Genomic DNA, 22,308 nt, shown 5'->3' with positions numbered 1-22,308 from the left:
CCTCACCGTCTTCGTCTCCTTAAACCTCAAGCCACCAGGTTATGGCTATATCCCACCCACTTACCGACCCACCGATCCACCGTCTTAATCTCACAAACATACAACAACAGACCTGCACTGCACTGCACTGCACACAAGCAAACCGCGAAGACGAAAGATCAAGAAGCTCTGTACACGCCGTTGCATCTCTCCATCTGCCCCACGTGTTGGAAACCGCTTGGTCTGTGGGATCCAGGGTAGACACAGTACCTAGGTGTTCTAGACGTTTCACGGCGGGCAGAGAAACAACACATACGTCTCTGAAGAACAGCCACTGTTACTGTCGAGCAGACACTGCATAGGTATGCACAGAACCTGCAGCCAGCGGATGATACCCCTCGCAGCGAGCGCGAGCGCGGCCGCAAACACCCGACGAATTTGACCCACCCCATCCTATTCTATCCATCCAGCTCGAGACACGGACACGGGGACCCAAGACCGCTATCTCAGCACCCACACATAACGAACATGATGAACACCTCCCCCACACCCCGAATTAAACACACCACCACCCGACAACAAAACACACACGCTCACCCGCACCTTTCACCGCATATGTTGATCATAAGTATGCCATTTCGGACTTATTTACAAAAAAGCACACGCTCTTTATTTGCCAACCGCCGTTTCCCTATTTCCCCCCCCCCCCCCTTCCCGCCGTAGTAGGTACAATACTTCAGAAGACCGATGCAGGGGACATGCCATCCTCTCCTTCAGTCCGTCCTGATCGTTTCCTGCCTTCGTGACGTTGATCCTGGGTTCCCCTCCGCCGCAACTCGTCTCAGGACATGGATGGAGGCAGTGCTCTGGCTTTGAACAGCGTGGTCGTGAGGCAGCGTGCTGGGCCGCGTGTCGTGGAATCTTGCCTGCGCGTGTGGTTGTTCACCCTTTTCCATTGACGGTCAGGCCGTTCAACTTGTTCTGGGCAAGGACCATGTCCATGAAGCTCTTTCGTGGCTTGTGCTTCCTCTCCAGCTTGAGCTCGTCCACGTCGACGACATGTAAGCGTCTTCTCCGACAGTCAGACTTGATGTCCGCGAGCAGGGGCCGCAGAGACTCGATCTTCTCTGCTTCGGAGCTGAAGAGCGACTCTTCCACCCAGTACAGCCCCTCCATCGCCAGGAACTGGTTCTTAGCCTCCTTGATGCTTTCCTGTATCTTGGCATAGTCGAAGTCTGGTGATCCTTCCATGGGGAACCGAATGTCTTGAGCGAGAAGAGCAACATCGTACTGCCGCAGAATGGCTTCTCTCTGCTTAAGAGTTACGGGAATGCGGTGCCAGTCGCAGTAGGGACCAGGCAAATGGGCGAGATCGAGCTCGGGGAGACCAAGAATACCCACAACCTGGAAAGAGCTGACGTAGATCTTGTCCGGGGCAGCGCTCGGATCGCGAAGATCCTTGGCTGTGACATACAGAAGAGGGAGAAAGACTGGCGACACACCCAGCTCCTCGCCAGAGAAGTGCAGAGGCCGGTCAGTGCCCAGTTCACAGGCACGCCGAAGTGCTCGTGGGAGCTTTGCAATTCGCACTTGCCGAGCTGCAAGCTGCTCTTGTCGCCGGGCTTCATCCTCCGCCCGCTTGCGAGCCTCTTCTTCGTCTTGCTTGCGGGCAGCTTCGGCCTCGGCTTCACGTTTGATCTTTGCTTCCGCTTCTGCCTTCTGCCGAGCCTCTTCTTCTGCCAACTTGCGAGCAACCTCCTCTTCTTCGGCCTTTAGGGCTTCAGCTTCCAGTCGTTGCTCTTCTGCGCGGCGTTCACGAAGCATTTCTGGCGTTGCAATCCTCTCCGGCGGCCCGGGCGTTGACTTCGCAGAGGCGGTAGGGGTTCTCTTAGCGATGTGGCCTTCTATCGACGCGTCTGACATCCGACGCTTTTTGATTTTGTCGTCGATTGTCCGATATTTGATCTTGTTCTTGGGCGGCTTGCGCTCGTCATGGGACTCGACCTCAGGCGTGGGCCTGGCGCTGGTGATCTTCTCTATCTTCTTGTGGATTTTCGGAGACAAAGACTTTGCATCGTTCTCTGCATCGCTCTCCCTCGATCTCGCGCGCACTGTATGTTTCGTCGTCTCGTTGTCGTCTGAGCGTGCTTTGAGCGGTTTCTTGACAGGTTTGCCCTCCTCCTCGCCTTCACTATAAGATCGTTGCTTGGGTTTTCTTGTCGGGGCTCGTACTTCGTCCTCGCTTTCCTCGGAAGAAGACTCGTCACTCACAACGCGCTTTCGCCTCTTGACCTCCGTGCCGGATTTCAGCCGCCTCGCTTTCTGTGGTGCCAAATGTGAATCTTGTTTCTTTACTTGGACACGCTTCGCATCCGGTCTTGGAGAATACGAGCGCTCTCGGCGTGGAGAGGGTTTGCGCTTCATCCGCATCGCTGCTGGATTCGGTGCTTCTTTCTTGGCTCTTCTAGGGCTTCGGTGCGTTGTGCTGTAGTCATCGCTTGCTTGCTTTAACATGTCCCTCTCCTCCTCCCATCTAGGACCTCTGCGTTCTTCGGCGATTTCCCAGTAGGTCTTCCCTTCCTTGTTTCGCCGAGTGGGGTTGAAGTTGTCTTGCTCGAGTAGCAACGTAACGATCTTGATGTGGCCGCGTCCAATGGCAACGGTCATGGGCGTCTCAGGGTGCTTGGAAGGATCGGGATCGGCTTTGAGGCCACTTGCCAGAAGAATACTAAGAATATCGTAATGTCCACCTCTTGCTGCAGCAACGCCGCAAGTGATGTTCGGTTTGATGTTGCTGTTGATGAGCTCTCCCACAGCAAGAATGTCCCCGTCTCCAGCTTTCTCAATCAGCGTCTCCATGTTGTATTCGTTGTAAAGAAGCCGCGAAGCGCTCTTGTTTTGCTTCTGTCCAGGTCTCTCGCGCTCCTCGATCGTGGAGGTGTTGGTCTGCCGTCTCATTGCCTCCTTGAGCTCCTTCTCGATCTCTTCGCAGTCTTCGTCTTCGCGGTCCAGAACATCGATGGCACGCTGCCCTTTCTTGTTCTGGTGGTGCGGATTGACGTTTCCTTTAGTAAGCAGGATCCTGACAACCTCCAGGTGTCCGTTTTCGACGGCATCGATGAGAGGCGTATCACGGTCACCAGATTCGCAGTCTGTTCGACAACCTTTCTCGATGAGGAATTCCACAACGTCGGCCCATCCGTTCAAGGCGGCTTTTTGAAGAGGTGTGATACCAGCAAAGTCAGCTTGGTTAAGCTCGCCTTCTGCCTCTTCATAGGCTGCCTTGACAGCATCCAGATCGCCCTTTTCGCTTTCTCTCGCCAACCGCGTTGCACCGAATCTGTCAGTCTTTCGGCCGTGCGGCATTGTCCTTGCTGGAGAGGTTAATGCTCGGTGTGTGCCACGCTTGACACGGGTGTGCGGGTTTGCATCGGTAGCGCGTGGTGAAGATGAACGCTCGGAGCTGGAGTCCGAGTAGCGTTCGGTTGCAACTGCCAGACTGGAGATGTCCTTGCGTTTGCGTCCTGCGGCACCAGTGATGGCAGACTGCGTCGATTGTGAGCGCTTGTGCGGGCGGCCAAAAGCTCCCTGCAGAACGTCAGTAAATTAATGTCGGGAAGATAATTACAGCGGGAACGTACCGTCGCGGGCGAGTTTGGCTGTGTGCGGTCTTTGAGTCCTTCTGTCTTGGCCTTTTGTCGTGGGGGCTCGAGCTTGCCAAACTCGTCACGCAGCTTGCGTTTTCGATTTTCGACAGTGGAAGCGCTGCGGCCTCGCGTAGTTGTTTGCACTGGTGAAAGCGTCGGGCGGGCGGGCGATCCAACTGGGCTGGTGTCTTTGGTCTGCCGCGAACCAGTGCTTGGCGAGGTAGGCACGGGGCTTTTCGCGTCGTCGGAGGCATATTTGGCGTGTCCGTTCGTCTTGGTGGAGCGGAAGTCGCTGGATCGTCTGCGGCCGTTCTGGGGCGAGTGCGAGTGCGTGTTTTCTTTGATCGAGTCGAGGCGGGCCGTATCATCATCGTCGCGCTCCGTCTTGATCACGCGCTTCTCTCTCGCGTCGTCGTCTTTGGACAACACGACCGTCTCGGCCTCGGACTCGTTCTCGTCGTGGTCGCCATTCTGGGCGACGGACACGTTGTCGATGGCGGCAGGCTCAGCGGCCTTGGGTGGCTGGTGGACGGCGGTGCCAGAGTCGGTGCGCGGGCTTCGAGGTGGGTCGAGGGATGCGTTGAGGTCGCCATTACTGGTCATCACGCATATAAGGGACAGGACACGGGAGTTCCTGCCTCATGACGGCTTGCAGAGCAAGGGACGACAGGCGTGGGCGGCAGCAAGAACGCGGTGCCTAACGTCCTAACACGGGAGGACCGTCGCGTGATGGGGTGCGGTGCCCTCAGCGACACCAAGGGAGCGGCGGCGGGTGGTGGTTGGCGTGTTGTGATGGAGGCGTGTGGAGTGCTGGAGGGCAGTGGAAGAGTGTCAGGGCGATTGTAGGCAAAGGCTGCGAGCCACTCAGCGTGCAGCACGGGCAGGCTTGGGCACCGGTCCTAGTGGCCACAGGCGCATCCCTGCAACACGCAAGCGTGCGCCAGCATCGCCAGCATCACCAGTTGGCTGCGGAGCTGCGCGACGCCGCCGTGCCGCAGAACGCCGTGCAGAGCGTGCGAGCGTTGCGCAGGGAGCGGCGGGTCGAGCAGCTGTCACCCACGCACTGCACCATGGTTGCTGCTGTTGCCTCCGGACGGCGACCCTGAAGGCTCGCTGCGAGCTGCACCACGCACAGCGAGCACCTGGGGGCGACCAAATTGCCGCTAGCCATGTGATCGGCGCGTTATTAGCCCCATCGGTGTGGCCTGCATCCTCGCCCGCGGCCTTGTCTGCCTGCAACATGTGGCGGCGATGGCTGCTGCGTTTCACAAAGGCACTGAGGTCTCGCAGGCCGTGGCCGCATGGCGCTGGTCGTCGCATTGACGGTGCGCCGCTGGTGCACCAACAATCACTGGGCGAGGCTGGCTGATCGGCACCACTGCGCTGTGCCGTGGATAAGGTTCCGCTAATTTGCCCACTCGTCTGAAACGCAGCCCCAGCAAGCTCTCCAGTCCCAGTAGCTCTCTCTCTCTAGTCCCAGCAGGCTCTCTCAGTCCCAGCAGCTTGCTCTCCAGCCCCGTCACCACTCTTCCACCACCGGCCCGCACGTCTGCTGCCGTCGTGGTCGAGCCGCGCAATGTCATCGTCGCCGCCGTCGTCGTCGGCGATGGGCTCCCAGCTTGAGGCTCTGCTGAGTCCCGTAGTCCTGCTGCGCGCCTTCTACCTCGCTGCGTCTCTTCTTGTACTGCGACACCGGCCAGCCTGATCGCGCTACACTGACCTGCCCTGCTTACTAGATCATCGTCATCCAGGCCACTCCTGCGCTGCGCCGCCGCTTTCTTGCCTATGGCTCTCGTGCGACGGCACCGTCCGGTCAACCGTCAGCAGCGGCCACTCAGCCCTTCGTCAGCCAGGCCCTGGACTACGCTGCAGCCATTCAGGTGCCGCACAACTGGTTCACCCACTTTTACCTCCTCTCAACCGTCTGCTCGCTTTTCTGGGCATGGCGACTGCACATCTGGTCGGCCCACGGCCGCCTGCAGCTTGTCTGGGCGCTGATGCTCCTGCAGGGCGTTCGTCGTGCACTTGAGTCGAACGCCTATACGTCGGCCAGCACGAGCAGAATGTGGTTCGCCCACTGGCTGCTCGGCCTTTTGTTTTACCTGACCGTCAACGTTGCGATATGGATTGAAGTCCCTGCCAAGAGTGCGAGTACCTGGTCGTCCACGACGCTAGTCCTCGCGGTGCTCACGGCGCATGTGCTCCAGCACTCTTACCACGCCTATTTGTACCACCTGCGCTCCGGAAACAAGGGCTACCAGCTTCCCGCGCATCCAATATTTACAAACCTGCTGTGTCCGCACTACACCTGCGAGACTGCCATCTACCTCTTTCTCTCCTTCTTGGGTGCTCCTGCTGGCAAGGCTGTGAGCTGGACACTAATCTGCGCTACTGTATTCGTCGCTGTCAACCTGGGAGTGACGGCGATTGGCACGAAGAATTGGTACATGGAGAAGTTTGGCAAAGATAAGGTAGGTCCGCGGAAGAGAATGGTGCCTGGCATCTGGTAGGACGTCACCATGGCAAACGCGGTATCTCGATTCGAATCTAGCATATTCAAAGCAATTCGATCTTTCCCTCAGCACCTTCCTTTTCGAGCGACTCATAGATCTATCATCCCAGCCGATATCAAACGGCTGTTGTTCTCCGTGCAAGTGCCGCCGTCATTGTAGGCTAACATGCAAGCCACTGCCCACGACTACAGGGCGCACTACCCAAACCGGCTAATTGCCCAGCGCTCCCGTTGGTGGGGCATTTCGCGGGGCATCTTGCAGCGAAAGCAAAGGGCGGAAACATAAATGCGTGAGCTCCATCCACTCTCGCGTCATCAGTCGTCGTTTTGAGCGACCGGAAGATAAAAGTGCAGCTTCGTCCTGACTTGATTCTTCAATCTCTTTGTTCATCCACCACCAGCAACATGTCTGCAGAAGTACCAAAAGATCTTCCCGAAATGGAGTACCGCTTTGTTGGCAAGAGTGGTCTCCAAATTTCTGCCATATCTCTTGGGGGCTGGCTTACATGTATGTTATGACGCCTTATTTTGATGATGGCCTTATTTGGATGATGAAACTGACCAGTCAAGACGGTGGACATGTTGGCGACGAGAACACATTCGCGTGTCTCAAAGCCGCCTTCGACGCCGGTATCAACTTCTTTGATGCTGCTGAGTCTTACTCCGGGGGCGAATCCGAGCTCGTCATGGGGCGGGCCATCAAGCACTTTGGCTGGAACAGGAACGACATTGTCGTCTCGACCAAGGTAACTCCCACTTCTGTATAAAGTGATCAAACGACTAACAACAAGCAGATCTACTGGGGCACCCACAACTCCGCCCTCCCCTCCCCCCGCAACAAAATCAACAACCTCGGCCTGTCCCGCAAGCACCTGATCGAAGGCACCGAAGCAGCTCTCGCCCGCCTGCAACTCTCCTACGTCGACATCATCTACGCCCACCGCCCCGACCGCCGCACCCCTATCGAAGAAACCGTGCGCGCCTTCAACTTCCTCATCAACACCGGCAAAGCCCTGTACTGGGGCACCTCGGAATGGCTCCCCAGCGAAATCGAAGAAGCCTGGGCCGTCGCCGACCGCCTCGGGCTCATCGGCCCCGTGGTCGAGCAGCCCGGCTACAGCCTCCTGCGCCGCGACAAAGTCGACGACGAATTCACCAACGCCAAGCTCTTCGAGCGGCGCGGCCTGGGCCTCACCGTCTTCTCGCCGCTCGCGGGCGGCCTGCTGACGGGCAAGTACGTCGACGGGGTCCCCGACGACAGCCGCCTCAAGACCTCCGAGGACCCGGCGATTTCAGGCTTGGTGGCGAGTGTCGGCACGCCCGCGTGGGACGAGCAGCAGGACAAGATCCGCGCGCTGATCAAGGTTGCGGAGAAGCTGGGCACCGATGTCGCGACGTTGGCGATGGCGTGGGTGCTCAGTAATAAGAACGTGTCGAGTGCGATTACGGGGGCTAGCAGGCCGGAGCAGATTTTCCAGACGGTCAGGGCGGTGGGCGTGTATCGCAAGTTGACGCCCGAGGTACTGGAGGAGATTGAGGGGATTTTTAAGAATAAGCCTGCGGAGGTTACGCAGCGGTTTGGTGTTTAAAGGGGTTTTGGAGGGAGACATCCTGTCTGTGGCACTTGTTCATGATGTACTACTGTAATGGTCTTGAATTAGAACCCCGATGGGCTGTGTAAGATCAGGTCTCGAACTGCTTAGTCGAATCATCTATACACATTGAACTAGCCACTTAGCAAAACGGAGCATCACGCGATAATGACCAACAATCTCGCCGGGGCTCCTTCTCACCAGAGCATACGCGCTCAAACAGAGTTGCTCAGCCTCAGTTCTCCAGCTCATCAGCAGTGACCAGTCTGAAAACGACGTAGGTTTCCATGTTCTCTGAGAACCTAGTGTCAATCCTCCTCAAACAAAAAGCCAAAGATCTTGGGTACTCATCCGCTGCCAGATAATAGCCCCTAAAGTGCTCCTGCTATCGAGTGTAACACGACTGCATCGCTGAGCTCTAGCGCAAAGCTACCCCTCACCGCCCACCCCACCGCCCCACTCACCACACCTCACAGGCTCACACCCACCCCATCAAGCCATTGCGCACTCGACCGCCTCACCCACCTCCCCATTTCCCACCTCCCCAACACCAAACAATCCCCCCAACCCCGCAGTCCGTCTCCCATCGCCCCACACATCCAGCACCCAACCATGGCGCCCAAAAAAGGCAAATCCAAAGACGCCAAAGACGCCCCCAGCGACGCCAAAGACGCGAAAAGCAAACTCAAGCCCGCAACCAGCATCAACGTGCGCCATATCCTGTGCGAGAAACACAGTAAGAAGGAGGAGGCGCTGGAGAAGATTCGGGGCGGGGCCAAGTTCGATGAGGTGGCGAGGGAGATGAGTGAGGATAAGGCGCGGCAGGGTGTGTATTTCTCCATTTCATCTCTGTGTTGTGAGGGCTGTGAGGGCCGCGAGGGTTGTTGCGTGAAGATGTTGCGTAGGGGTTAAGCTGACTCTGTACAGGCGGCTCGTTGGGCTGGAAGGTGCGTGGTAGTCTGATGCAGGAGTTCGAGAAGGTGGCGTATGAGCTCGAGGTTAGTAGTACGGGGGCGCCGAAGCTGGGCGAGGTGAAGACGAGGGAGGGGTATCATATTATTATGGTTGAGGGGCGGAAGTAGATAGGTGAGTTGTGAGGGGGCGAGGGGCAGGCAAGTGTCTCTGTGAACGGCATGGTAGACAAATCTTGTTGCCGTCGAGGGTATGAGCCTTTACAGTTTGGCTGCGGAGTTCAAGAGGGAGATATTGAGTATGCCGGGGTCAACACATCAGCGTCAAGGATACCATTTACTTTCTGTTGCGGAGGGACGTTGAACTTAACTTCCTGTCGCCAACCAGGCACTCTAATTCTGATTACGGGCTTGGAGAAGAGCCGGAACCACTTCAATGGCGAGGCCGAGGAGAATACCAGCGCAATGGACGTAACGCGAGACGGCACTCGTGGACACGAGAAGCACTGCGACCTCAGATGCACAAGGATTTGGGACTTTCGTATGACAGGGCTTACTCTGTTGGATCTTCAGTTATTCTCTGACTCTCTCTTAACGGGCCTGGGCATCAGCATAACCGCCGGTTTCCTCGAGCCATCAACGCCCCACACGTACGTCCGCACGCCAATGTATTCTTGGTTCTGGTGCAGGATCCTGTTGTAGCAGCTCTCTCCAACTTTCTCCGGGACATGACCTCGGTCAAAACCTCGTGGGCCAGGAATTCGCAGCGTGCTCCTGACCACGGGGTTTTCTTAGGTCTTGGTGGAAGCTATGCTTCTTTCCTTGCTTGCCTGGGGCAGTCAATCTACAGGCGGCTCAACCGGGGTGAAAAGTCGTTCTTGTTGTTGTCCACGCTTGCGAAGGTTATGGTCCCCTGCCGTGTCCGTCGCTGCTTGATGTGGAGCCGCAGGGCGATTGAATGAGGTTTGTTCGGAGTTCTCAACGCTTGAGCGCCTTTAGAGCCGGATGTTGTTACCGGCTCGGTCTTGCACATCACTGAAGGCAAGTTCGCTTTCGATGAAGCGATCCTGTGCATGTCTACGAGAGCCACGCATGACATGAGTCGGATTTCACGAGTGCCGACTCCTTGCGGGGATGGCGCCATGTCACGTTTTATGTCGGCCATTGTTCCCCCCTTTCTCTTTATGAATGTCTGGGTCCGTCGACCCTTCATCCGCAATTCGAGCACGAATCAAACCCTTGATGTGAGGACATTCACCACGCCAAGCTGCTGAAGGACATGGGGATCAATGTAGAGCACCTGGTAGCGCAATCACGATCGGTCCATCAGACGCCATCTTCGCGCAATTGACACGATTGGTGACAGTATGGAGGAGCTCTAGTCGGTGTTGGGCTCGGTGATGTTACGAGCCGCTTCGCGAGGAGTGGGTCCCTCGAGTCCTCAGAAAAGATGTTCCAGTCGGTACTTTGGTTGACAGCTGCATATGTACTGAGTCGAGGCATTAGTCGTTTCTTGACAGCTTCGTCGCGAGCCTACAAAGGCTTAGCTTCTCGCCCAATCTAGCTTGATCCAAAGATGTGTCATTCGGTCTGAGCAGCGAGCGCAATGCAACATACAGCAGCTCGTAGACGACTTCGCCAGCGTGACGACATTACCTTGGCGATTAAGGGGATATCCACCTCTTTGTGTGTGTTTGGGCGCTCAAAAATCGCGCATTTCAAGGGCGAGTGGTCCATCGAAGTGCGGCTTATGTACCAGAACCGGTTGCGGGATTTATCAAACAAAACCACAAGCTTCACTGCTGCGCCTCTGGATCTTCAGCATGACAAGTCCACACGGCACGCGAGAAAAAATAAAATCGCCGGTTGGCACTTCTTACATGATAATTGTCCCTGCCCTTGAAAACATTGCATCCCTTGCTACATACTCGTGCACACCTCACACCAGATTCGCGCAATCCAACCTAACGCGATCTCTACCAGCCGAAACGTTTTAACCTAGCTATCACCAGTCGCAGTCCCCCAACATGTGGAAACCACCGATAAACTTCATCACGCTCCATTGTTAAGTTACCATAGTCCTGGCATCCAGCGACAGTGTGCTAACTTTGGGCAGACGCGTACATCATCAGCTTTGGCATACTTGGAATAATCATCCTTTTTCCGTACGGCAATCTTTCTGCCATCGACTCGTACTTCTTTGGCGTCAGCGCATCTACCGAGTCTGGACTGAACACGTGGGTCAGCTACTGCCGTGATTGATGGGCAACGCTGACGGACGCAGTGTCGATGTGAAAGCGCTCAAGACCTACCAGCAGATTTTCATCTACATTACCCCAATCATAACGAACTTAGGCTGTATCAATATTTTTGTGGTAGTGGTCAGGCTACGATGGTTTAGCAAGCGGTTCAAAGACCTCGGTATGTTATGCGCCCCTAGACAGTAAGGTCTCAACTACTTACCTGAGTCGTAGCGACGACGAAGCCGAATGCGCTTCGAGAGAGTCAGAAACAGGCTGTCCTTCATCATGCCGACACAAGGAACATGGAGGGCGGTCTCACAGGCGAGACTGTGGCGCCTAGGTAAGCACGTTGGCTTTATCGACGCCCTTCCTGACAAACCTGCTGATCGGGAAAGGAATGAGTCCTCGGGACCAACCGATGACAAAAGATCTGTTGTCGCTTCAGAGCCTCTCGGAGAACGATTGCCGCAGATCTCGTTCGCTCCCGATCCGCAACGCGAAGGCTTGTCCAGAAAGGGCACCTACATCCCAGGGCCCCGAGAGCGTGAAGGTAGAAGCAGCTTCTGTGTTGTAATTGCGTGGCTAACACGACAGCAGGTCAACCAATCAGTTCCATGTCAGATGGTATGCACTTCCTTTTCTGAAAGCTTCTTCGTGGCGCTAATCACCATCAGATGATGACGAGGACGCAATCAAACTCACATCTGCCACAGCGGACTCGAGCAGAGCGATGGGTCGCAGTTTGTCTCGAACACGCAGCTTCAGTCGGACACGCAGCTTCAGCAAGGCCACATCTATGGACCGAGCGGTATCATCCATCTTTGTGCTCGGTAGAACACCCAGCCGCTCAAGCGACGAGAGGTCGAGGGTGTCAGAGCCCATCAACTTAGCTTCTTTGAGCTATGAGGAGCTAGGTGGCGTCGAATACAGCGCATTGAGAGTGCTATTGAAGATCGTAGCTGGTCAGTCGTAGTCCTTCTTCTTCAGTCTGTTCATGTATAGCGCTAACACCGACAGGCTACTTCCTTGGTCTGCACCTGCTTGGCGTACTGTTCCTGTTGCCATGGATCTGGACCGCGAACCCAAAGTACCGGGAGTACCTCCACTCGCAAGGTCAAGACAACACTTGGTGGTGCGTATCCATACAGTGCTTGAGCTGATCTGAACTGACCTCAATCTTTTTAGGGCCTTCTACTCTTCGCAAACGATGATCTCCAACCTTGGCTTCACCCTCACGCCTGACAGCATGATCAGCTTCCGTGACGCAGTCTGGCCCATGCTAGCCATGAGTTTCTTGGCTCTGGCCGGCAACACCTGTTACCCATGCTTTCTGCGGCTCCTGATCTGGACAATGCACAAGCTTGCTCCAGAGGCATCCTCCCTGAAGCTGTCACTGCAATTCCTGCTTGAGCACCCACGACGATGCTACACTCTCCTCTTTTCGAGCACCGCGACCTGGACACTTGCTGCCATACTTTTTGTGCTCAATTTCGTCGACACCCTCCTCATCATCACCTTAGACCTCGACAATCCAGAAGTCAATGCCCTCCCCGCTGGCCCGCGTGTAGCGGCAGCACTTTTCCAAGCCGTGTCTGCCCGACACACTGGCACAGCGACATTCAACCTTGCGAGCATCAATCCCGCGATTCAGTTCAGTCTCATGGTGATGATGTACATCTCAGTGTACCCTATCGCGATGGCGATCCGATACAGCAGCGACTACGAGGATGGTACGATTGGCCTCTATCATGGAGATGAGAACATCGATGAGAGAAAGGGGAGTAAGACGTACCTCATCACGCACATGCGGAACCAGTTGAGTTTCGATCTGTGGTATGTGTTTATGGGTGTATTCTGCATCTGTGCGGCGGAGAGCAAGAGGATTATGAATCCTGATGACCCTGTGAGTATCTCTGAGGTCCTTGTCCTCTTAACACAGAACCTCTTTTTAGAATCATTGCTGACGTTTCAAGGCATTTTCGGTGTTCTCAATCTTCTTCGAGGTCGTCTCTGCATACGGCAACGTTGGACTGTCGCTCGGATATCCAACGAATTTGACGAGTCTGTGTGGTCATTTTACTGTGTTCAGTAAGCTGGTCATCTGCGCTATGATGATCCGTGGGAGACACAGGGGCCTTCCGTATGCGCTTGATCGCGCTATCACGTTGCCGAGTGATCGTAAAGAGGATGGCGAGGCGAGGTATAGGGATGAAGGTGGATCAGATGTGAAGCAGCAGGAAAGCGCTGTGAAACACTAGAAACGCGACTGTCGATTGATGACCCTAATATCACCGGACAGTGAGTGACACTGACGAACTTTATTGGGTAGTCTAAAAATCCGAACACAAGTTTATGCTGATGCTTGCCGAGCTGAATGAAGCCGTTCAAAGTTATGAGAGTATCACAAAGCTCAGAAGCATGGACATAGTAAATGACGCCTGATGCAGACATTCAATTGTGGGTTTGCGTACGTCCCTTTATTCACCACTGGGTGTTTAATACATGCACAGAACGTCGTCAACGGCTCAGAATCAAAGCTGTTCTTGGAACAGATGCCTGGTGTTTCTCTTCCATCAGAAGATGAGGTATGGCTGATGACGGCTTCCATAAATACTAAGGACTAGCTAGTATTCGGCTTGTTGACATCGATGAAGCCAGTTGTGTGACTTCCACCGGTAGACAGGCCTTCGGTGTTAAGCCACCAGATCGATTCTATTGTGCATGGTAAAAGCCGTCAACTGAGGTGACGACCGCTAGAAAAGTCATCCATGCTCCAAACGTCTAGAAAACCCATCACTGTACTTGTTTACTCGATTGATCAGCCCTCGCCCTCCAATTAGACAGATCCCTCTAGCAGATTCATCCCATATACTACTATAGTTCATTGCTGAAGTAACTTTATGCCTGAGCATACATCTCGCCTTATAGCAAGTAGACCCTTTTATCTAACCAGCATTAAAGTCAATATTTAAGCCTGTTAGCTATAGGTAGTATAGGTATATATAAATAGTTGCCGGAGAATATAGTAATTCTTTACCTTCATAACATAGCGACGTGCTACGATATTAAGGGGTCTAATTGCGTGGTGGAGTACATACCCCTGCGATGCCAACTTCCTGAAACAGCAGGTGGTCGTCAAATCTCCCCCCTGCTATTGGCTCCACAAACACTTTGTACGAAGTGCAGGGTACGCTCTGCACAGACGTTATAGTAACGAGATCTAAATTTAAAGGGGGCTAACCATAGTAAAGAAATATGTACCTACATAGGTAGGTCGCTCTGACGATAGCACTTCGACATCTGCCCGGCCCTCCGCTTCTGCATTTTCTACCCCAGTCTCTCGTTCGCTATAGTCACTCGCTCAACACGATCATGAAGGTATCCGCGCTCGCCGTGGCTCAAATAGGCTTACTCAATGTACTGCCTGCAGCGGCGGAGTACGTGTGGCCGGACAAGCATGACAGGATGGAGGACCTGCTGGTCTTACAAGCTGGCTACATTCGTGAAGGTTTTGTCGACGGTACGATAAATGCGCAATCCATCGTGATAGAATGTCTCACTCACACATGCCAGGCATCAATCCATGCACTCGCAACGCCGGCCCTGGACGCCAGACTGCAGCAGAATGGATCCGAACCGCTTTCCACGACATGGCAACATATGACAAAGCTACCGGTACTGGCGGCTTAGACGCTTCCATTCAGTTCGAGACAGACCGCGCTGAAAATGCCGGTGATGCTTTTAATGGGACCTTTGGCTTCACGAACAATTACTTCAGCATTCGCACTTCCGCGGCAGATCTCATCGCTCTGTCAACAGTGCTTGCTGTGGGCTTCTGTGGCGGTCCGAAGATTCCGCTGCGGGTTGGTCGTGTAGATGCTACCGAGGGCGGTGTTCTGGGTGTACCAGAGCCGCAGCAGGATTTGGATACTCACAAGCAGATGTTCGCGAAGGCGGGGTTCAGTACTGGTACGTCAGATTTTCTCACTGCAGTATCTCTTACTAACTGCGTTCAGAGGATATGATTGCTATGGTTGCTTGTGGCCACACAATGGGAGGCGTACACGGCAAGACATTCCCAGAGATTACTGAGAACAGCAGTGAGGAAAATGTTGTGAACTTCGATGGTACTGCCTCGACATTTGACACCAATGTTGCAGCAGAGTACCTCAATGGGACCACACAGAACCCGCTCATCGTGGCTCGCAACGATACTCTGAACTCAGACAAGCGCATCTTCGCAGCCGACAACAACGTCACCATGAAAGCGCTTGCAGATCCTCAAAAATTCCAGTCTATGTGCTCGGACATCTTCGCTCGCATGCTCGACACCGTCCCCTCCACTGTCACCCTCACGGAGCCTCTCGAACCCATCCCGCTCAAGCCCTACATCACCTCCTTCGCCCTCACCAACGCCACCCATATCACCCTCACTGGCCGAATCCGCCTTCTCACGGCCTCGGAGAGATACAACGACGAGCGCGTGACCCTCACCTACACCCCAAGCTTCGCCCCCGCCGCAAACACCACCGTAAACACCACCATCGATACCAACCCCGCCACCTACAAACTCGGCACCTCCAACGGTATCTTCGGCGAGCTCTTCAAGTGGCACGAGTTCTCCCTCGCCCTGCCCACGTCCACTTCCATCAAGAGCTTCACTGCAACCGTGACACGGGTGTCCACCGGCGCGCAGACATTCTACGATAACGCTGGCCAAGGGTATCCTCTTGACGACACGCTGCTGTACCAGGACGCGCAGTCGTGCCGTGTCGGTAACAACGCGACGATTGTGGCGGCGGTGCGCAAGAGCGTGGTTGATGCGGGGACGCGCGTGGTGGCGAGCGTGGCGCGCAAGTTTGCGAAGCAGGGGACACGGGTGCCTGCGTTTCAGATGGAGGAGTGGGAGGGCGAGGTTGGGAGTGAGATTGGCGAATACGTTCTGGTGACGGTGAAGGGTGTCCAGCAGCCGGAGAGCTACAGCACGCATTTTGATTTAGTAGCGGGTGATAGCAGCGTGGAGTATCTGAACACGAACGTTTTGGGTCAGAAGGAGTGTAAGGAGTTGTAGATATGAGATCAAGATGTTTTCGTGTTTGTTCAAAGACGGTTCTGTTGCCAGGACGTTGCGTGTGACTTCTTCTTTCCAGTTCTCATCCCCCTGACTCCGCTGCGCTGTACCGGTGCATCTAGCTCTACAGCGTAATAATATGAAGCATGTCAGGCGTTATGCTTACTTGGTAATCAAGGTGTTATATGGTCTTAGTCATGCGCGTTGATAGCACGGTGAGTCAATACGCTCAATCGGTAATGTGCTCAGTCGACCACTGATGCCTAGCTACTCAGGCAGCCGTGGCAAGTGACGAAGCAGAGTTTCACTACAAAAGATGACCCCCACGATGCATGTCACATGATCTCGTCCGCACGACGCGTTCGTCATGCTTGTTGTCTTTCACTCTGTCGCCAGAGCGTAGCGCAAACGCGCCCATGCCAGCTAAGTGACAATGCTAGGCATTTCGGTGTTCAACGCTCACACTCCTGACCAGCTTGCGAACTCTCAACTCAACGAATTTACACCATGACTGCTTCCATCGCGGATAACGGTGATGTCTTGTGTCCTGACTGGATCTACTCCTATTCCTCCAACGTCCAGTGGGCAGCTTCTGTACCTCGCCTGACCTACCATGGCACTGACATATCAATAGCGTCACCAATAACAAGGCTTGGTTCACATCGTACCAACCCTTCCAGTCAGAGCTAGGCTCCATATATCCCATCGGTGCTCCAGTCCCGGTACTCGGCATCGGCACTGTCAAGCTCACCGTCAAGGACCTCCCAGACGGCTTCACTACTTACAGTACTTCGACCATCGAACTCCACAACGTCCTTTACGTCTCAAGCTATTTCTGCAACGTCCTCGGCCGTCCACTTGCAAGCGTGTACCAAATCAGCCTTGGTGGCTCAGTCCGCAAGGACGGCTCTGTGTCCAAAGGAGGCCTGGGGCTCCAAGGAAGACAGATTGCGTACTTCAAGGACGGTCCCATCAGTTTCCTCTCGCTCGCTGTTTTGCCTCCCAAGGGTATGGCTTTCGGTCGGAGTGTTTTCGAGAGCGGAGCTTCGTATATGGCTAACTGTCACTGGCCCAACGAGGAGCGGATGCGCTGGCAAGCTGTTCAGGAAAAAGCCGCACGGAGACATGCGCCGCCGCTGCTTGAACCTCCGTATACCTTTGTGGAGCTCGAGTACGTGAATGAGCGCTGGGGAAGCGAGTTCCGGTTCCTCGCACAGTACAGATTGAGCATACGTGAAGAGAGGGACCGCATCGAGGGAAGGCGGATTGTCCGGGCGCTCATGAGGGGGAAAGATCCGGCTGACAGGGAGAAGGAGATTGAGGTTGAGGGGAAGTTGGGTGACTACCTGCTACCAGATCGCGGTAGGAGTGCGATGTGTGCTCGGGACCCATCGGCACCACGAGCACCGTTTCTGTGAGATGGAAATCGCATTAGTGTGTTTGCAACGTTGCGATCAGCTCTAGGCTCGCAAGACCGACATATAGGTCTTTATTTGGCACCAGTACATCCATAGTATCTGTGGTACGAGTAACATAGACGCTTCCCAACACTTCATTTACTTCCCATGTGCTGCCACGATATGGTGTGTAGTCTTGCACATTCGGTGCACCTGCTGTCGAACATTGAAAGCGCTGCGGTGTTGATGTCAGCAGATATTGCTCTAATGTAGAAGGAAGCCTAGACAGCTCACCAGAAGCACAGTCAGCAGCTGCATTGTCGATTCTCGTGCGTCGGTTTCACCGACACGGTCTGCCGGTGTAAGTTGCCCGTCCTAAGATTATAGTACCGCCACTTAAGCCGCCCAAAGCTTGACTCGAAGGCTGATCTACACAACACCGGTGAACGGCCTATCATCAGCCGGGTATTCGCTAACTCAATCAATATGCCGATCTGTTGACTGGGTAGAGGGGAAAGCCGAGCTATGATGTGCCGGCGCTGGCGTGGCTGGCTGCGAGGGTATCTCTTCAACAATGTTTTATGTATGTTGTGCATTGTCAGAATCCAAACACTGCTGCTCAAGATTCCAGAATTTAAGTGGCGCGCAGAAAATACTTCGCGCAGTGAGACATTGACTTGTGACGCAATGCAACCTCGCCAAACCCGCGCCAACGACAACGTCTTCCCTCACCCTCATCACAGTCATCGCTTTGCCATCTCACAACCCGCTCGCTTGGAGCACGTTTTCGGTTCCCCACGCTTACCGGATATCAGCTCGCATCAGGCTTCCGGAATTGCCATGCATGTGGGTCAGCCTTGCGCTAGCGGTGTGTTGGTCGTGGTTTCAGCTTCTACTAGGAATGATCGACATACCTTGTTCGGCCACAGTCAGCTCCACGGCAGCCATGCGTGTCGTGCTGCGCTTGCGCTTAAGCCTTGCGAAGCTTTGTACACATTAGCCCTGCGTCGATCGGTGCTCGGGTCTTGCTGGACGCCGGACACGGCACGAGGCGAGATGCGTATTGTGTAAGTCCACCAGTGTTAGCCAATGCTAACAAGGACTTGAGAGCGGCAGTCATTGTACGAGACCCGTGGGACGGCAGTCGATTGTCAGCTTTGAAGCCGTTGGCTGCTAGTTGCGAGGCGATGAGAGATATGTGGAGATGCTCGACACTTCACGTGCTCACGCTCACGGCAAGACCGGTGGAAATGCAACACTGCGGTGGCCACCACGTTCCGCGGACCATTAGGTGAGCAGAATTGGTCAGGTCGAACAACGCGAAGGATGATGGGCGGTTCATTGGATCTCGCAACTCACACAGCTCACGCGAGCCCATTACTATATATGTGGGAGGCCTCAGATGTTGTCTCGAGGTGGTACCAGGCCTCCCTTGCTTTCATTGCCTACCTCATTGGGGACGTTTCAATCATTTCATAGGTCGTCATTTACTAGCCCAAACGTACTCTCGTTCGTGTGTCACATACTCAGGCAAGCATCACTACCAAGATGTACGCCTCAGGAGTCTCATATCTCCTCCTTCTTGCTGCATCAACAACGTCAGCAGTCAATCTCCTCCCCCGCAAAGAATCCTGCCCGAAAGTCTGGTCAGAAGTCCTCCCCGAGCTCCAAACCGCCTTTGCAGGATGCGGCCGTGACGCACACGGCGCCATCCGCGCCCCCTTCCACGACTGCATCAACAACGGCTGCGACGGCAGCCTCATCCTGACCGACGAATGCAGCCGTGCTGAGAATGCCGGCCTGTCCGACATCTGCGGCAAGCTGCTCTCCTGGACCCAGAAATACAACACCAGCGCCGCAGACATGATCCAGTTCGCCGCCGCAACGGCGATATCCGCCTGTCCCCTCGGTCCTCGCGTCAGGGCACTGGTCGGCCGCAAGGACAGCAGCGAGGCGGCGCCAGTGGGTAGCGTGCCTAGCAGCCGCGACAAGACCTCGTCGATCCTGGAGAAGTTCGCTGCGAAGGGGTTCAGTCCCGATGATCTGGTTGCGCTGCTGGGGACGCACTCCGTGGCTGTGCAGGTCAATGACGACCCATCGCAGGCGGGCAAGAGCTTGGATTCGACGCCGAGTTCGTTTGATCTGAAATTCTACTCGGAGACGCTGGATGGAACCGCACCGTACACTTTGCAGAGCGACAAGGGACTTTCGAAAGACGGTGAGGTGAGTGGCTTGATTTGCTGTTGGGTGTTGAGCAAAGAACTGACGATCAACAGACACAGAAAAAGTGGAAGCAGTTCGCGGACGGTGATACAAGTGCCTGGAACACTGCGTTTACTGATGCTTGGAATCGGTTCGCTGTTGTCGGGAATGATGTGGGCAGCCTGCAGGATTGCTCGGGTGTCATCCCTTCGGGTGCTTCGGAGAGAAGGCTTGCGAGGAGACTAGGCGGGTCGGCAGCAGCGAGAGCATTTGTGAGGCGCTTGTATGATTCTTGAGTCACTGCCAAAAGCATGGGTGTTGGAACCAAGCCTATCACGAGCCTGCAGGCTCCGTAAAATATAACATTGCATAGGGCAACGTGGTAACAGTCGCTGCTTTCATACATCGAGTATTAGTATATATCACATGAGAAGGATTACAGCATCATGAGCATTTTTAAGTCAACATTTTGTAGCATCGCAAGCCGCTTTGGCTCTCTTGATAGATGAATAACATTCAGGTAATCGCTAGATAGAATCGAAAACTCCCTCGGGGAGGTACATATTTACAGGTGTCTTAGGTACTCATACGGAGAAGCGTGACCGGAGAGCAACTGGCTTTGTCGTGACAACGAATTTACTCGGCAGCTTCGAGGAAAGCGATGAGCTCCTCGATCGTCCACAGCTTGTCAGCGGCAGGTGCGGCTGACGCAGAGGGAGCAGCAGAGGAGACAGCCTCCTTGGTGATGACAGCCTCCTTGGATGGGGTAGCCGCAGCCTGGGTAGTAGAGGCGGCAGCCTGGGTGGTGGAGGCGGCAGCGGGCTTGGAGGCGCTGGGCTGAGCGGCGTTGCCACCCTCAGACGAGACACACTGGGAGTAGTAGGGGTTCTGGACCTTGCAGGTCCAGCCAGATGCGCACTTGCCGGTGCCCTTGAAGCCCTCACCACCGCAGCGACCGTAAGCCTGGATCTCGACATCAGAGCCGGAGGTAGGCTGGGGCTTGGTGACAGTAGCAAGAGTCGTCTTGGCCGGGCCAGCAGAGGAGACAGCGACAGGGGCGGACGAGGCAGCGACGGGGGCGGACGCAGCAGGTGCCTTGGAAGGAGCAGGGGTGGCGGTGGGCTCAGCAGTGGCCTCAGCGGTGGGCTCCGCGGCGACACCTGTGGCAGAAGGCTCAGCAGTGTTTGAGCCGCTCTCAATCTTCTCCAACCAGGCAATAAACTCCTCCATGTTGAACTCGGCATCGCTTCCGGCCTGGGCCTCGAGATAAGTAGCGAACGAGTCAACGTTGTACTTCTTGTCACCGGTCTCGGGGGCAGCAGTGGGCGAAGCAGCAGGGGCAGAAGCAGCGACCGAGGAGGCGGCAGCGGAAGTAGCGGCCTCAGTAGGCTCGGCCTCAACGGCAGAGGAAGGAGCAGCGGAAGGAGCAGCTGAAGTGGCAGCCTCGGTGGGCTCGGCCTCAGCGGCAGAGGAGGGAGCAGCGGAGGTGGCAACGGCAGAGGAGGCAGCAGCAGATGAGGCGGCGACAGGCGCGGAGGAGGGTGCAACGCTGGCGCTGGCAACGGGGGCAGAGGCACCACCGGAAGGCTTGGCTACACCAGAGATCTCACCGAAGGTAAGGAGCTGAGGGTCGCTCTTGGTACCGCGAGCGTAGAGGGCAGGGCCAGGGGCGGGGTACTCGGTCAGGGGCGCGTGGATAGAGAAGCCAAGACCGGGGCCAGTCTTGGAGTAAGCCTCAGGGAACTTGACACCGGCAGGGGTAGCAGTACCCGAGCCAGTGACTGTAAGCTGGTAGCAAGTGACGTAGTGCTGAGCACCACCGGAGGAGGATGCAGCGTGAAGAGCGATGGCCTCGGCACGGAGGAGGTAGTCACCGGGAGCAATATCCTCGGGGATAGAGAAGTCGAGCTTTCCGCAGTTGTAGTTGAGGTCCTTGGTGCCCCACAAGTCGTTATCACCCTGGGTAGAGCCCGGGGCCTTCTTCCATGTGTTCTCGTAGACCTTGAAGAACTCCGAAGAGCCATCAGCGGTGGCGGCATCCTCGACCTTGGACATGTAGGCAAGAACGGGACCCCAGTGGGCACCGCCAATACCCTCCTCGGTGCAGGCACGGGAGTTGTGCTGGTGCATCTCGATGCTGTAGAGTAATTAGCCACTTGATCGTGCTCACGTGTAAGTACAACGTACGTGACTGTGTCACCGGCCTCGTAGCTGCACTTGCCAGAAGCGGCAGCGGGGTTGACATTGCACTGCAGTGCGGTAGAGGTGTAGTCCTCAATGGGGCTGTTGGAGGGAGGGAGACGAGCGCAGGTGCTCTCGAGATCCTCTCCGTTCTTCCAGAGTTGTTGCCATGTGGCGTGGGCGTTGGCCACCGCAACGATACCTGCGAGAACAGCGACGGACTTCATGGTGGGTAAATGAATGTGGGTTTCAAAAAGAGTGACTTAAAAAAGAATGAACGAAGAACGAAGTTTGTAAGGCAAGGTAAAGAGAGTCAGCGCAGCTGCGTTACCATCCAAGAAGTTGAAGCACTGCACATCTTATATTCTGACTGCCAAAGGAGCGCTACCGCCGTGTGAGCCGGTATATGGCTAGCCCCACAAGCAATGTTTCGTTCTGCGCCAGCCGCATCTTAAGGACAGCGCTAAAGACGTGATGCTTCTCGAACGGCATGCGCATTGACGACCCGGAGTAGACTTTACTGTTTTCTGTCCAGGTACCAGATGTTCCAGGTTTCAATAGATGTATGTGATT

The 22,308-nt window shown here is 55.2% G+C and overlaps 10 protein-coding genes across 10 annotated transcripts; 8 read left to right on the top strand and 2 right to left on the bottom strand.

The window, feature by feature from the left end:
• Positions 1 to 673: 673 nt before the first annotated feature.
• Positions 674 to 4,449, bottom strand: C7974DRAFT_423990 (uncharacterized protein). Its single transcript, XM_046144407.1, has 2 exons — positions 3,621 to 4,449; positions 674 to 3,567 (listed from the first exon to the last, which is right to left on the bottom strand). The coding sequence occupies exons 1-2, from the start codon at positions 4,227 to 4,229 to the stop codon at positions 922 to 924; spliced, it is 3,255 nt and encodes a 1,084-aa protein (XP_045998461.1). The 5' UTR covers positions 4,230 to 4,449; the 3' UTR covers positions 674 to 921.
• A 622-nt stretch (positions 4,450 to 5,071) lies between these two features.
• C7974DRAFT_393293 (uncharacterized protein) lies at positions 5,072 to 6,441 on the top strand. Its single transcript, XM_046141758.1, has 2 exons — positions 5,072 to 5,307; positions 5,363 to 6,441. Exons 1-2 carry the CDS (start codon positions 5,203 to 5,205, stop codon positions 6,134 to 6,136), a joined length of 879 nt encoding a protein of 292 aa, XP_045998460.1. The 5' UTR covers positions 5,072 to 5,202; the 3' UTR covers positions 6,137 to 6,441.
• C7974DRAFT_335027 (NADP-dependent oxidoreductase domain-containing protein) lies at positions 6,433 to 7,852 on the top strand. Its single transcript, XM_046139169.1, has 3 exons — positions 6,433 to 6,646; positions 6,709 to 6,884; positions 6,933 to 7,852. The coding sequence occupies exons 1-3, from the start codon at positions 6,544 to 6,546 to the stop codon at positions 7,725 to 7,727; spliced, it is 1,074 nt and encodes a 357-aa protein (XP_045998459.1). The 5' UTR covers positions 6,433 to 6,543; the 3' UTR covers positions 7,728 to 7,852.
• Positions 7,853 to 8,203: 351 nt separating this feature from the next.
• Positions 8,204 to 8,812, top strand: C7974DRAFT_463116 (peptidyl-prolyl cis-trans isomerase pin4; the record flags this gene model as incomplete). The annotated part of the gene is made up of 2 exons (XM_046146222.1): positions 8,204 to 8,556; positions 8,658 to 8,812. Exons 1-2 carry the CDS (start codon positions 8,343 to 8,345, stop codon positions 8,810 to 8,812), a joined length of 369 nt encoding a protein of 122 aa, XP_045998458.1. The 5' UTR covers positions 8,204 to 8,342.
• Positions 8,813 to 10,384: 1,572 nt separating this feature from the next.
• Positions 10,385 to 13,605, top strand: C7974DRAFT_393286 (potassium transport protein 1). The gene is made up of 10 exons (XM_046141757.1): positions 10,385 to 10,705; positions 10,758 to 10,878; positions 10,926 to 11,062; positions 11,116 to 11,224; positions 11,280 to 11,434; positions 11,482 to 11,508; positions 11,559 to 11,846; positions 11,902 to 12,016; positions 12,070 to 12,787; positions 12,858 to 13,605. The coding sequence occupies exons 1-10, from the start codon at positions 10,669 to 10,671 to the stop codon at positions 13,140 to 13,142; spliced, it is 1,992 nt and encodes a 663-aa protein (XP_045998457.1). The 5' UTR covers positions 10,385 to 10,668; the 3' UTR covers positions 13,143 to 13,605.
• Positions 13,606 to 14,179: 574 nt separating this feature from the next.
• On the top strand, positions 14,180 to 16,335 carry C7974DRAFT_471768 (heme peroxidase). The gene is made up of 3 exons (XM_046146515.1): positions 14,180 to 14,404; positions 14,458 to 14,853; positions 14,901 to 16,335. Exons 1-3 carry the CDS (start codon positions 14,257 to 14,259, stop codon positions 15,953 to 15,955), a joined length of 1,599 nt encoding a protein of 532 aa, XP_045998456.1. The 5' UTR covers positions 14,180 to 14,256; the 3' UTR covers positions 15,956 to 16,335.
• A 127-nt stretch (positions 16,336 to 16,462) lies between these two features.
• On the top strand, positions 16,463 to 17,625 carry C7974DRAFT_453172 (uncharacterized protein; the record flags this gene model as incomplete). Its single annotated transcript, XM_046145854.1, has 2 exons — positions 16,463 to 16,536; positions 16,590 to 17,625. 2 exons carry the CDS (start codon positions 16,463 to 16,465, stop codon positions 17,371 to 17,373), a joined length of 858 nt encoding a protein of 285 aa, XP_045998455.1. The 3' UTR covers positions 17,374 to 17,625.
• C7974DRAFT_176809 (uncharacterized protein) lies at positions 17,626 to 18,662 on the top strand. The gene has a single exon (XM_046136272.1). It carries the CDS (start codon positions 17,878 to 17,880, stop codon positions 18,421 to 18,423), a length of 546 nt encoding a protein of 181 aa, XP_045998454.1. The 5' UTR covers positions 17,626 to 17,877; the 3' UTR covers positions 18,424 to 18,662.
• Positions 18,663 to 20,020, top strand: C7974DRAFT_176802 (ligninase LG6 precursor). Its single transcript, XM_046136271.1, has 2 exons — positions 18,663 to 19,575; positions 19,629 to 20,020. Exons 1-2 carry the CDS (start codon positions 18,901 to 18,903, stop codon positions 19,848 to 19,850), a joined length of 897 nt encoding a protein of 298 aa, XP_045998453.1. The 5' UTR covers positions 18,663 to 18,900; the 3' UTR covers positions 19,851 to 20,020.
• Positions 20,021 to 20,190: 170 nt separating this feature from the next.
• Positions 20,191 to 21,962, bottom strand: C7974DRAFT_375734 (glycosyl hydrolase family 61-domain-containing protein; the record flags this gene model as incomplete). The annotated part of the gene is made up of 2 exons (XM_046140230.1): positions 20,191 to 21,691; positions 21,742 to 21,962. 2 exons carry the CDS (start codon positions 21,960 to 21,962, stop codon positions 20,191 to 20,193), a joined length of 1,722 nt encoding a protein of 573 aa, XP_045998452.1.
• Positions 21,963 to 22,308: the final 346 nt, after the last annotated feature.

The sequence above is a fragment of the Boeremia exigua genome (genome assembly GCF_020726555.1).
Source record: "Boeremia exigua strain MPI-SDFR-AT-0100 chromosome Unknown C7974scaffold_5, whole genome shotgun sequence".
NCBI lineage: Eukaryota > Fungi > Ascomycota > Dothideomycetes > Pleosporales > Didymellaceae > Boeremia > Boeremia exigua.
Note: the sequence above shows the minus strand (reverse complement) of the source record. Positions and strands in the feature narration are given on the sequence as shown.

Excerpts from the sequence above, each read along its gene's own strand:
- C7974DRAFT_423990 (XM_046144407.1), bottom strand. The coding sequence starts at position 4,229 with ATGACCAGTAATGGCGACCTCAACGCATCCCTCGACCCACCTCGAAGC. Across the intron at positions 3,568-3,620 it reads AGCCAAACTCGCCCGCGACG|GGAGCTTTTGGCCGCCCGCA; the intron begins GTACGTTCCCGC and ends GACGTTCTGCAG.
- C7974DRAFT_393293 (XM_046141758.1), top strand. The coding sequence starts at position 5,203 with ATGTCATCGTCGCCGCCGTCGTCGTCGGCGATGGGCTCCCAGCTTGAG. Across the intron at positions 5,308-5,362 it reads ACCTCGCTGCGTCTCTTCTT|ATCATCGTCATCCAGGCCAC; the intron begins GTACTGCGACAC and ends CCTGCTTACTAG.
- C7974DRAFT_335027 (XM_046139169.1), top strand. The coding sequence starts at position 6,544 with ATGTCTGCAGAAGTACCAAAAGATCTTCCCGAAATGGAGTACCGCTTT. Across the intron at positions 6,647-6,708 it reads TCTTGGGGGCTGGCTTACAT|ACGGTGGACATGTTGGCGAC; the intron begins GTATGTTATGAC and ends TGACCAGTCAAG. Across the intron at positions 6,885-6,932 it reads ACATTGTCGTCTCGACCAAG|ATCTACTGGGGCACCCACAA; the intron begins GTAACTCCCACT and ends AACAACAAGCAG.
- C7974DRAFT_393286 (XM_046141757.1), top strand. The coding sequence starts at position 10,669 with ATGTGGAAACCACCGATAAACTTCATCACGCTCCATT. Across the intron at positions 10,706-10,757 it reads AAACTTCATCACGCTCCATT|ACGCGTACATCATCAGCTTT; the intron begins GTTAAGTTACCA and ends AACTTTGGGCAG. Across the intron at positions 11,847-11,901 it reads GCTATTGAAGATCGTAGCTG|GCTACTTCCTTGGTCTGCAC; the intron begins GTCAGTCGTAGT and ends TAACACCGACAG.
- C7974DRAFT_471768 (XM_046146515.1), top strand. The coding sequence starts at position 14,257 with ATGAAGGTATCCGCGCTCGCCGTGGCTCAAATAGGCTTACTCAATGTA. Across the intron at positions 14,405-14,457 it reads TCGTGAAGGTTTTGTCGACG|GCATCAATCCATGCACTCGC; the intron begins GTACGATAAATG and ends CACACATGCCAG. Across the intron at positions 14,854-14,900 it reads GAAGGCGGGGTTCAGTACTG|AGGATATGATTGCTATGGTT; the intron begins GTACGTCAGATT and ends AACTGCGTTCAG.
- C7974DRAFT_176809 (XM_046136272.1), top strand. The coding sequence starts at position 17,878 with ATGATGTGCCGGCGCTGGCGTGGCTGGCTGCGAGGGTATCTCTTCAAC.
- C7974DRAFT_176802 (XM_046136271.1), top strand. The coding sequence starts at position 18,901 with ATGTACGCCTCAGGAGTCTCATATCTCCTCCTTCTTGCTGCATCAACA. Across the intron at positions 19,576-19,628 it reads GACTTTCGAAAGACGGTGAG|ACACAGAAAAAGTGGAAGCA; the intron begins GTGAGTGGCTTG and ends GACGATCAACAG.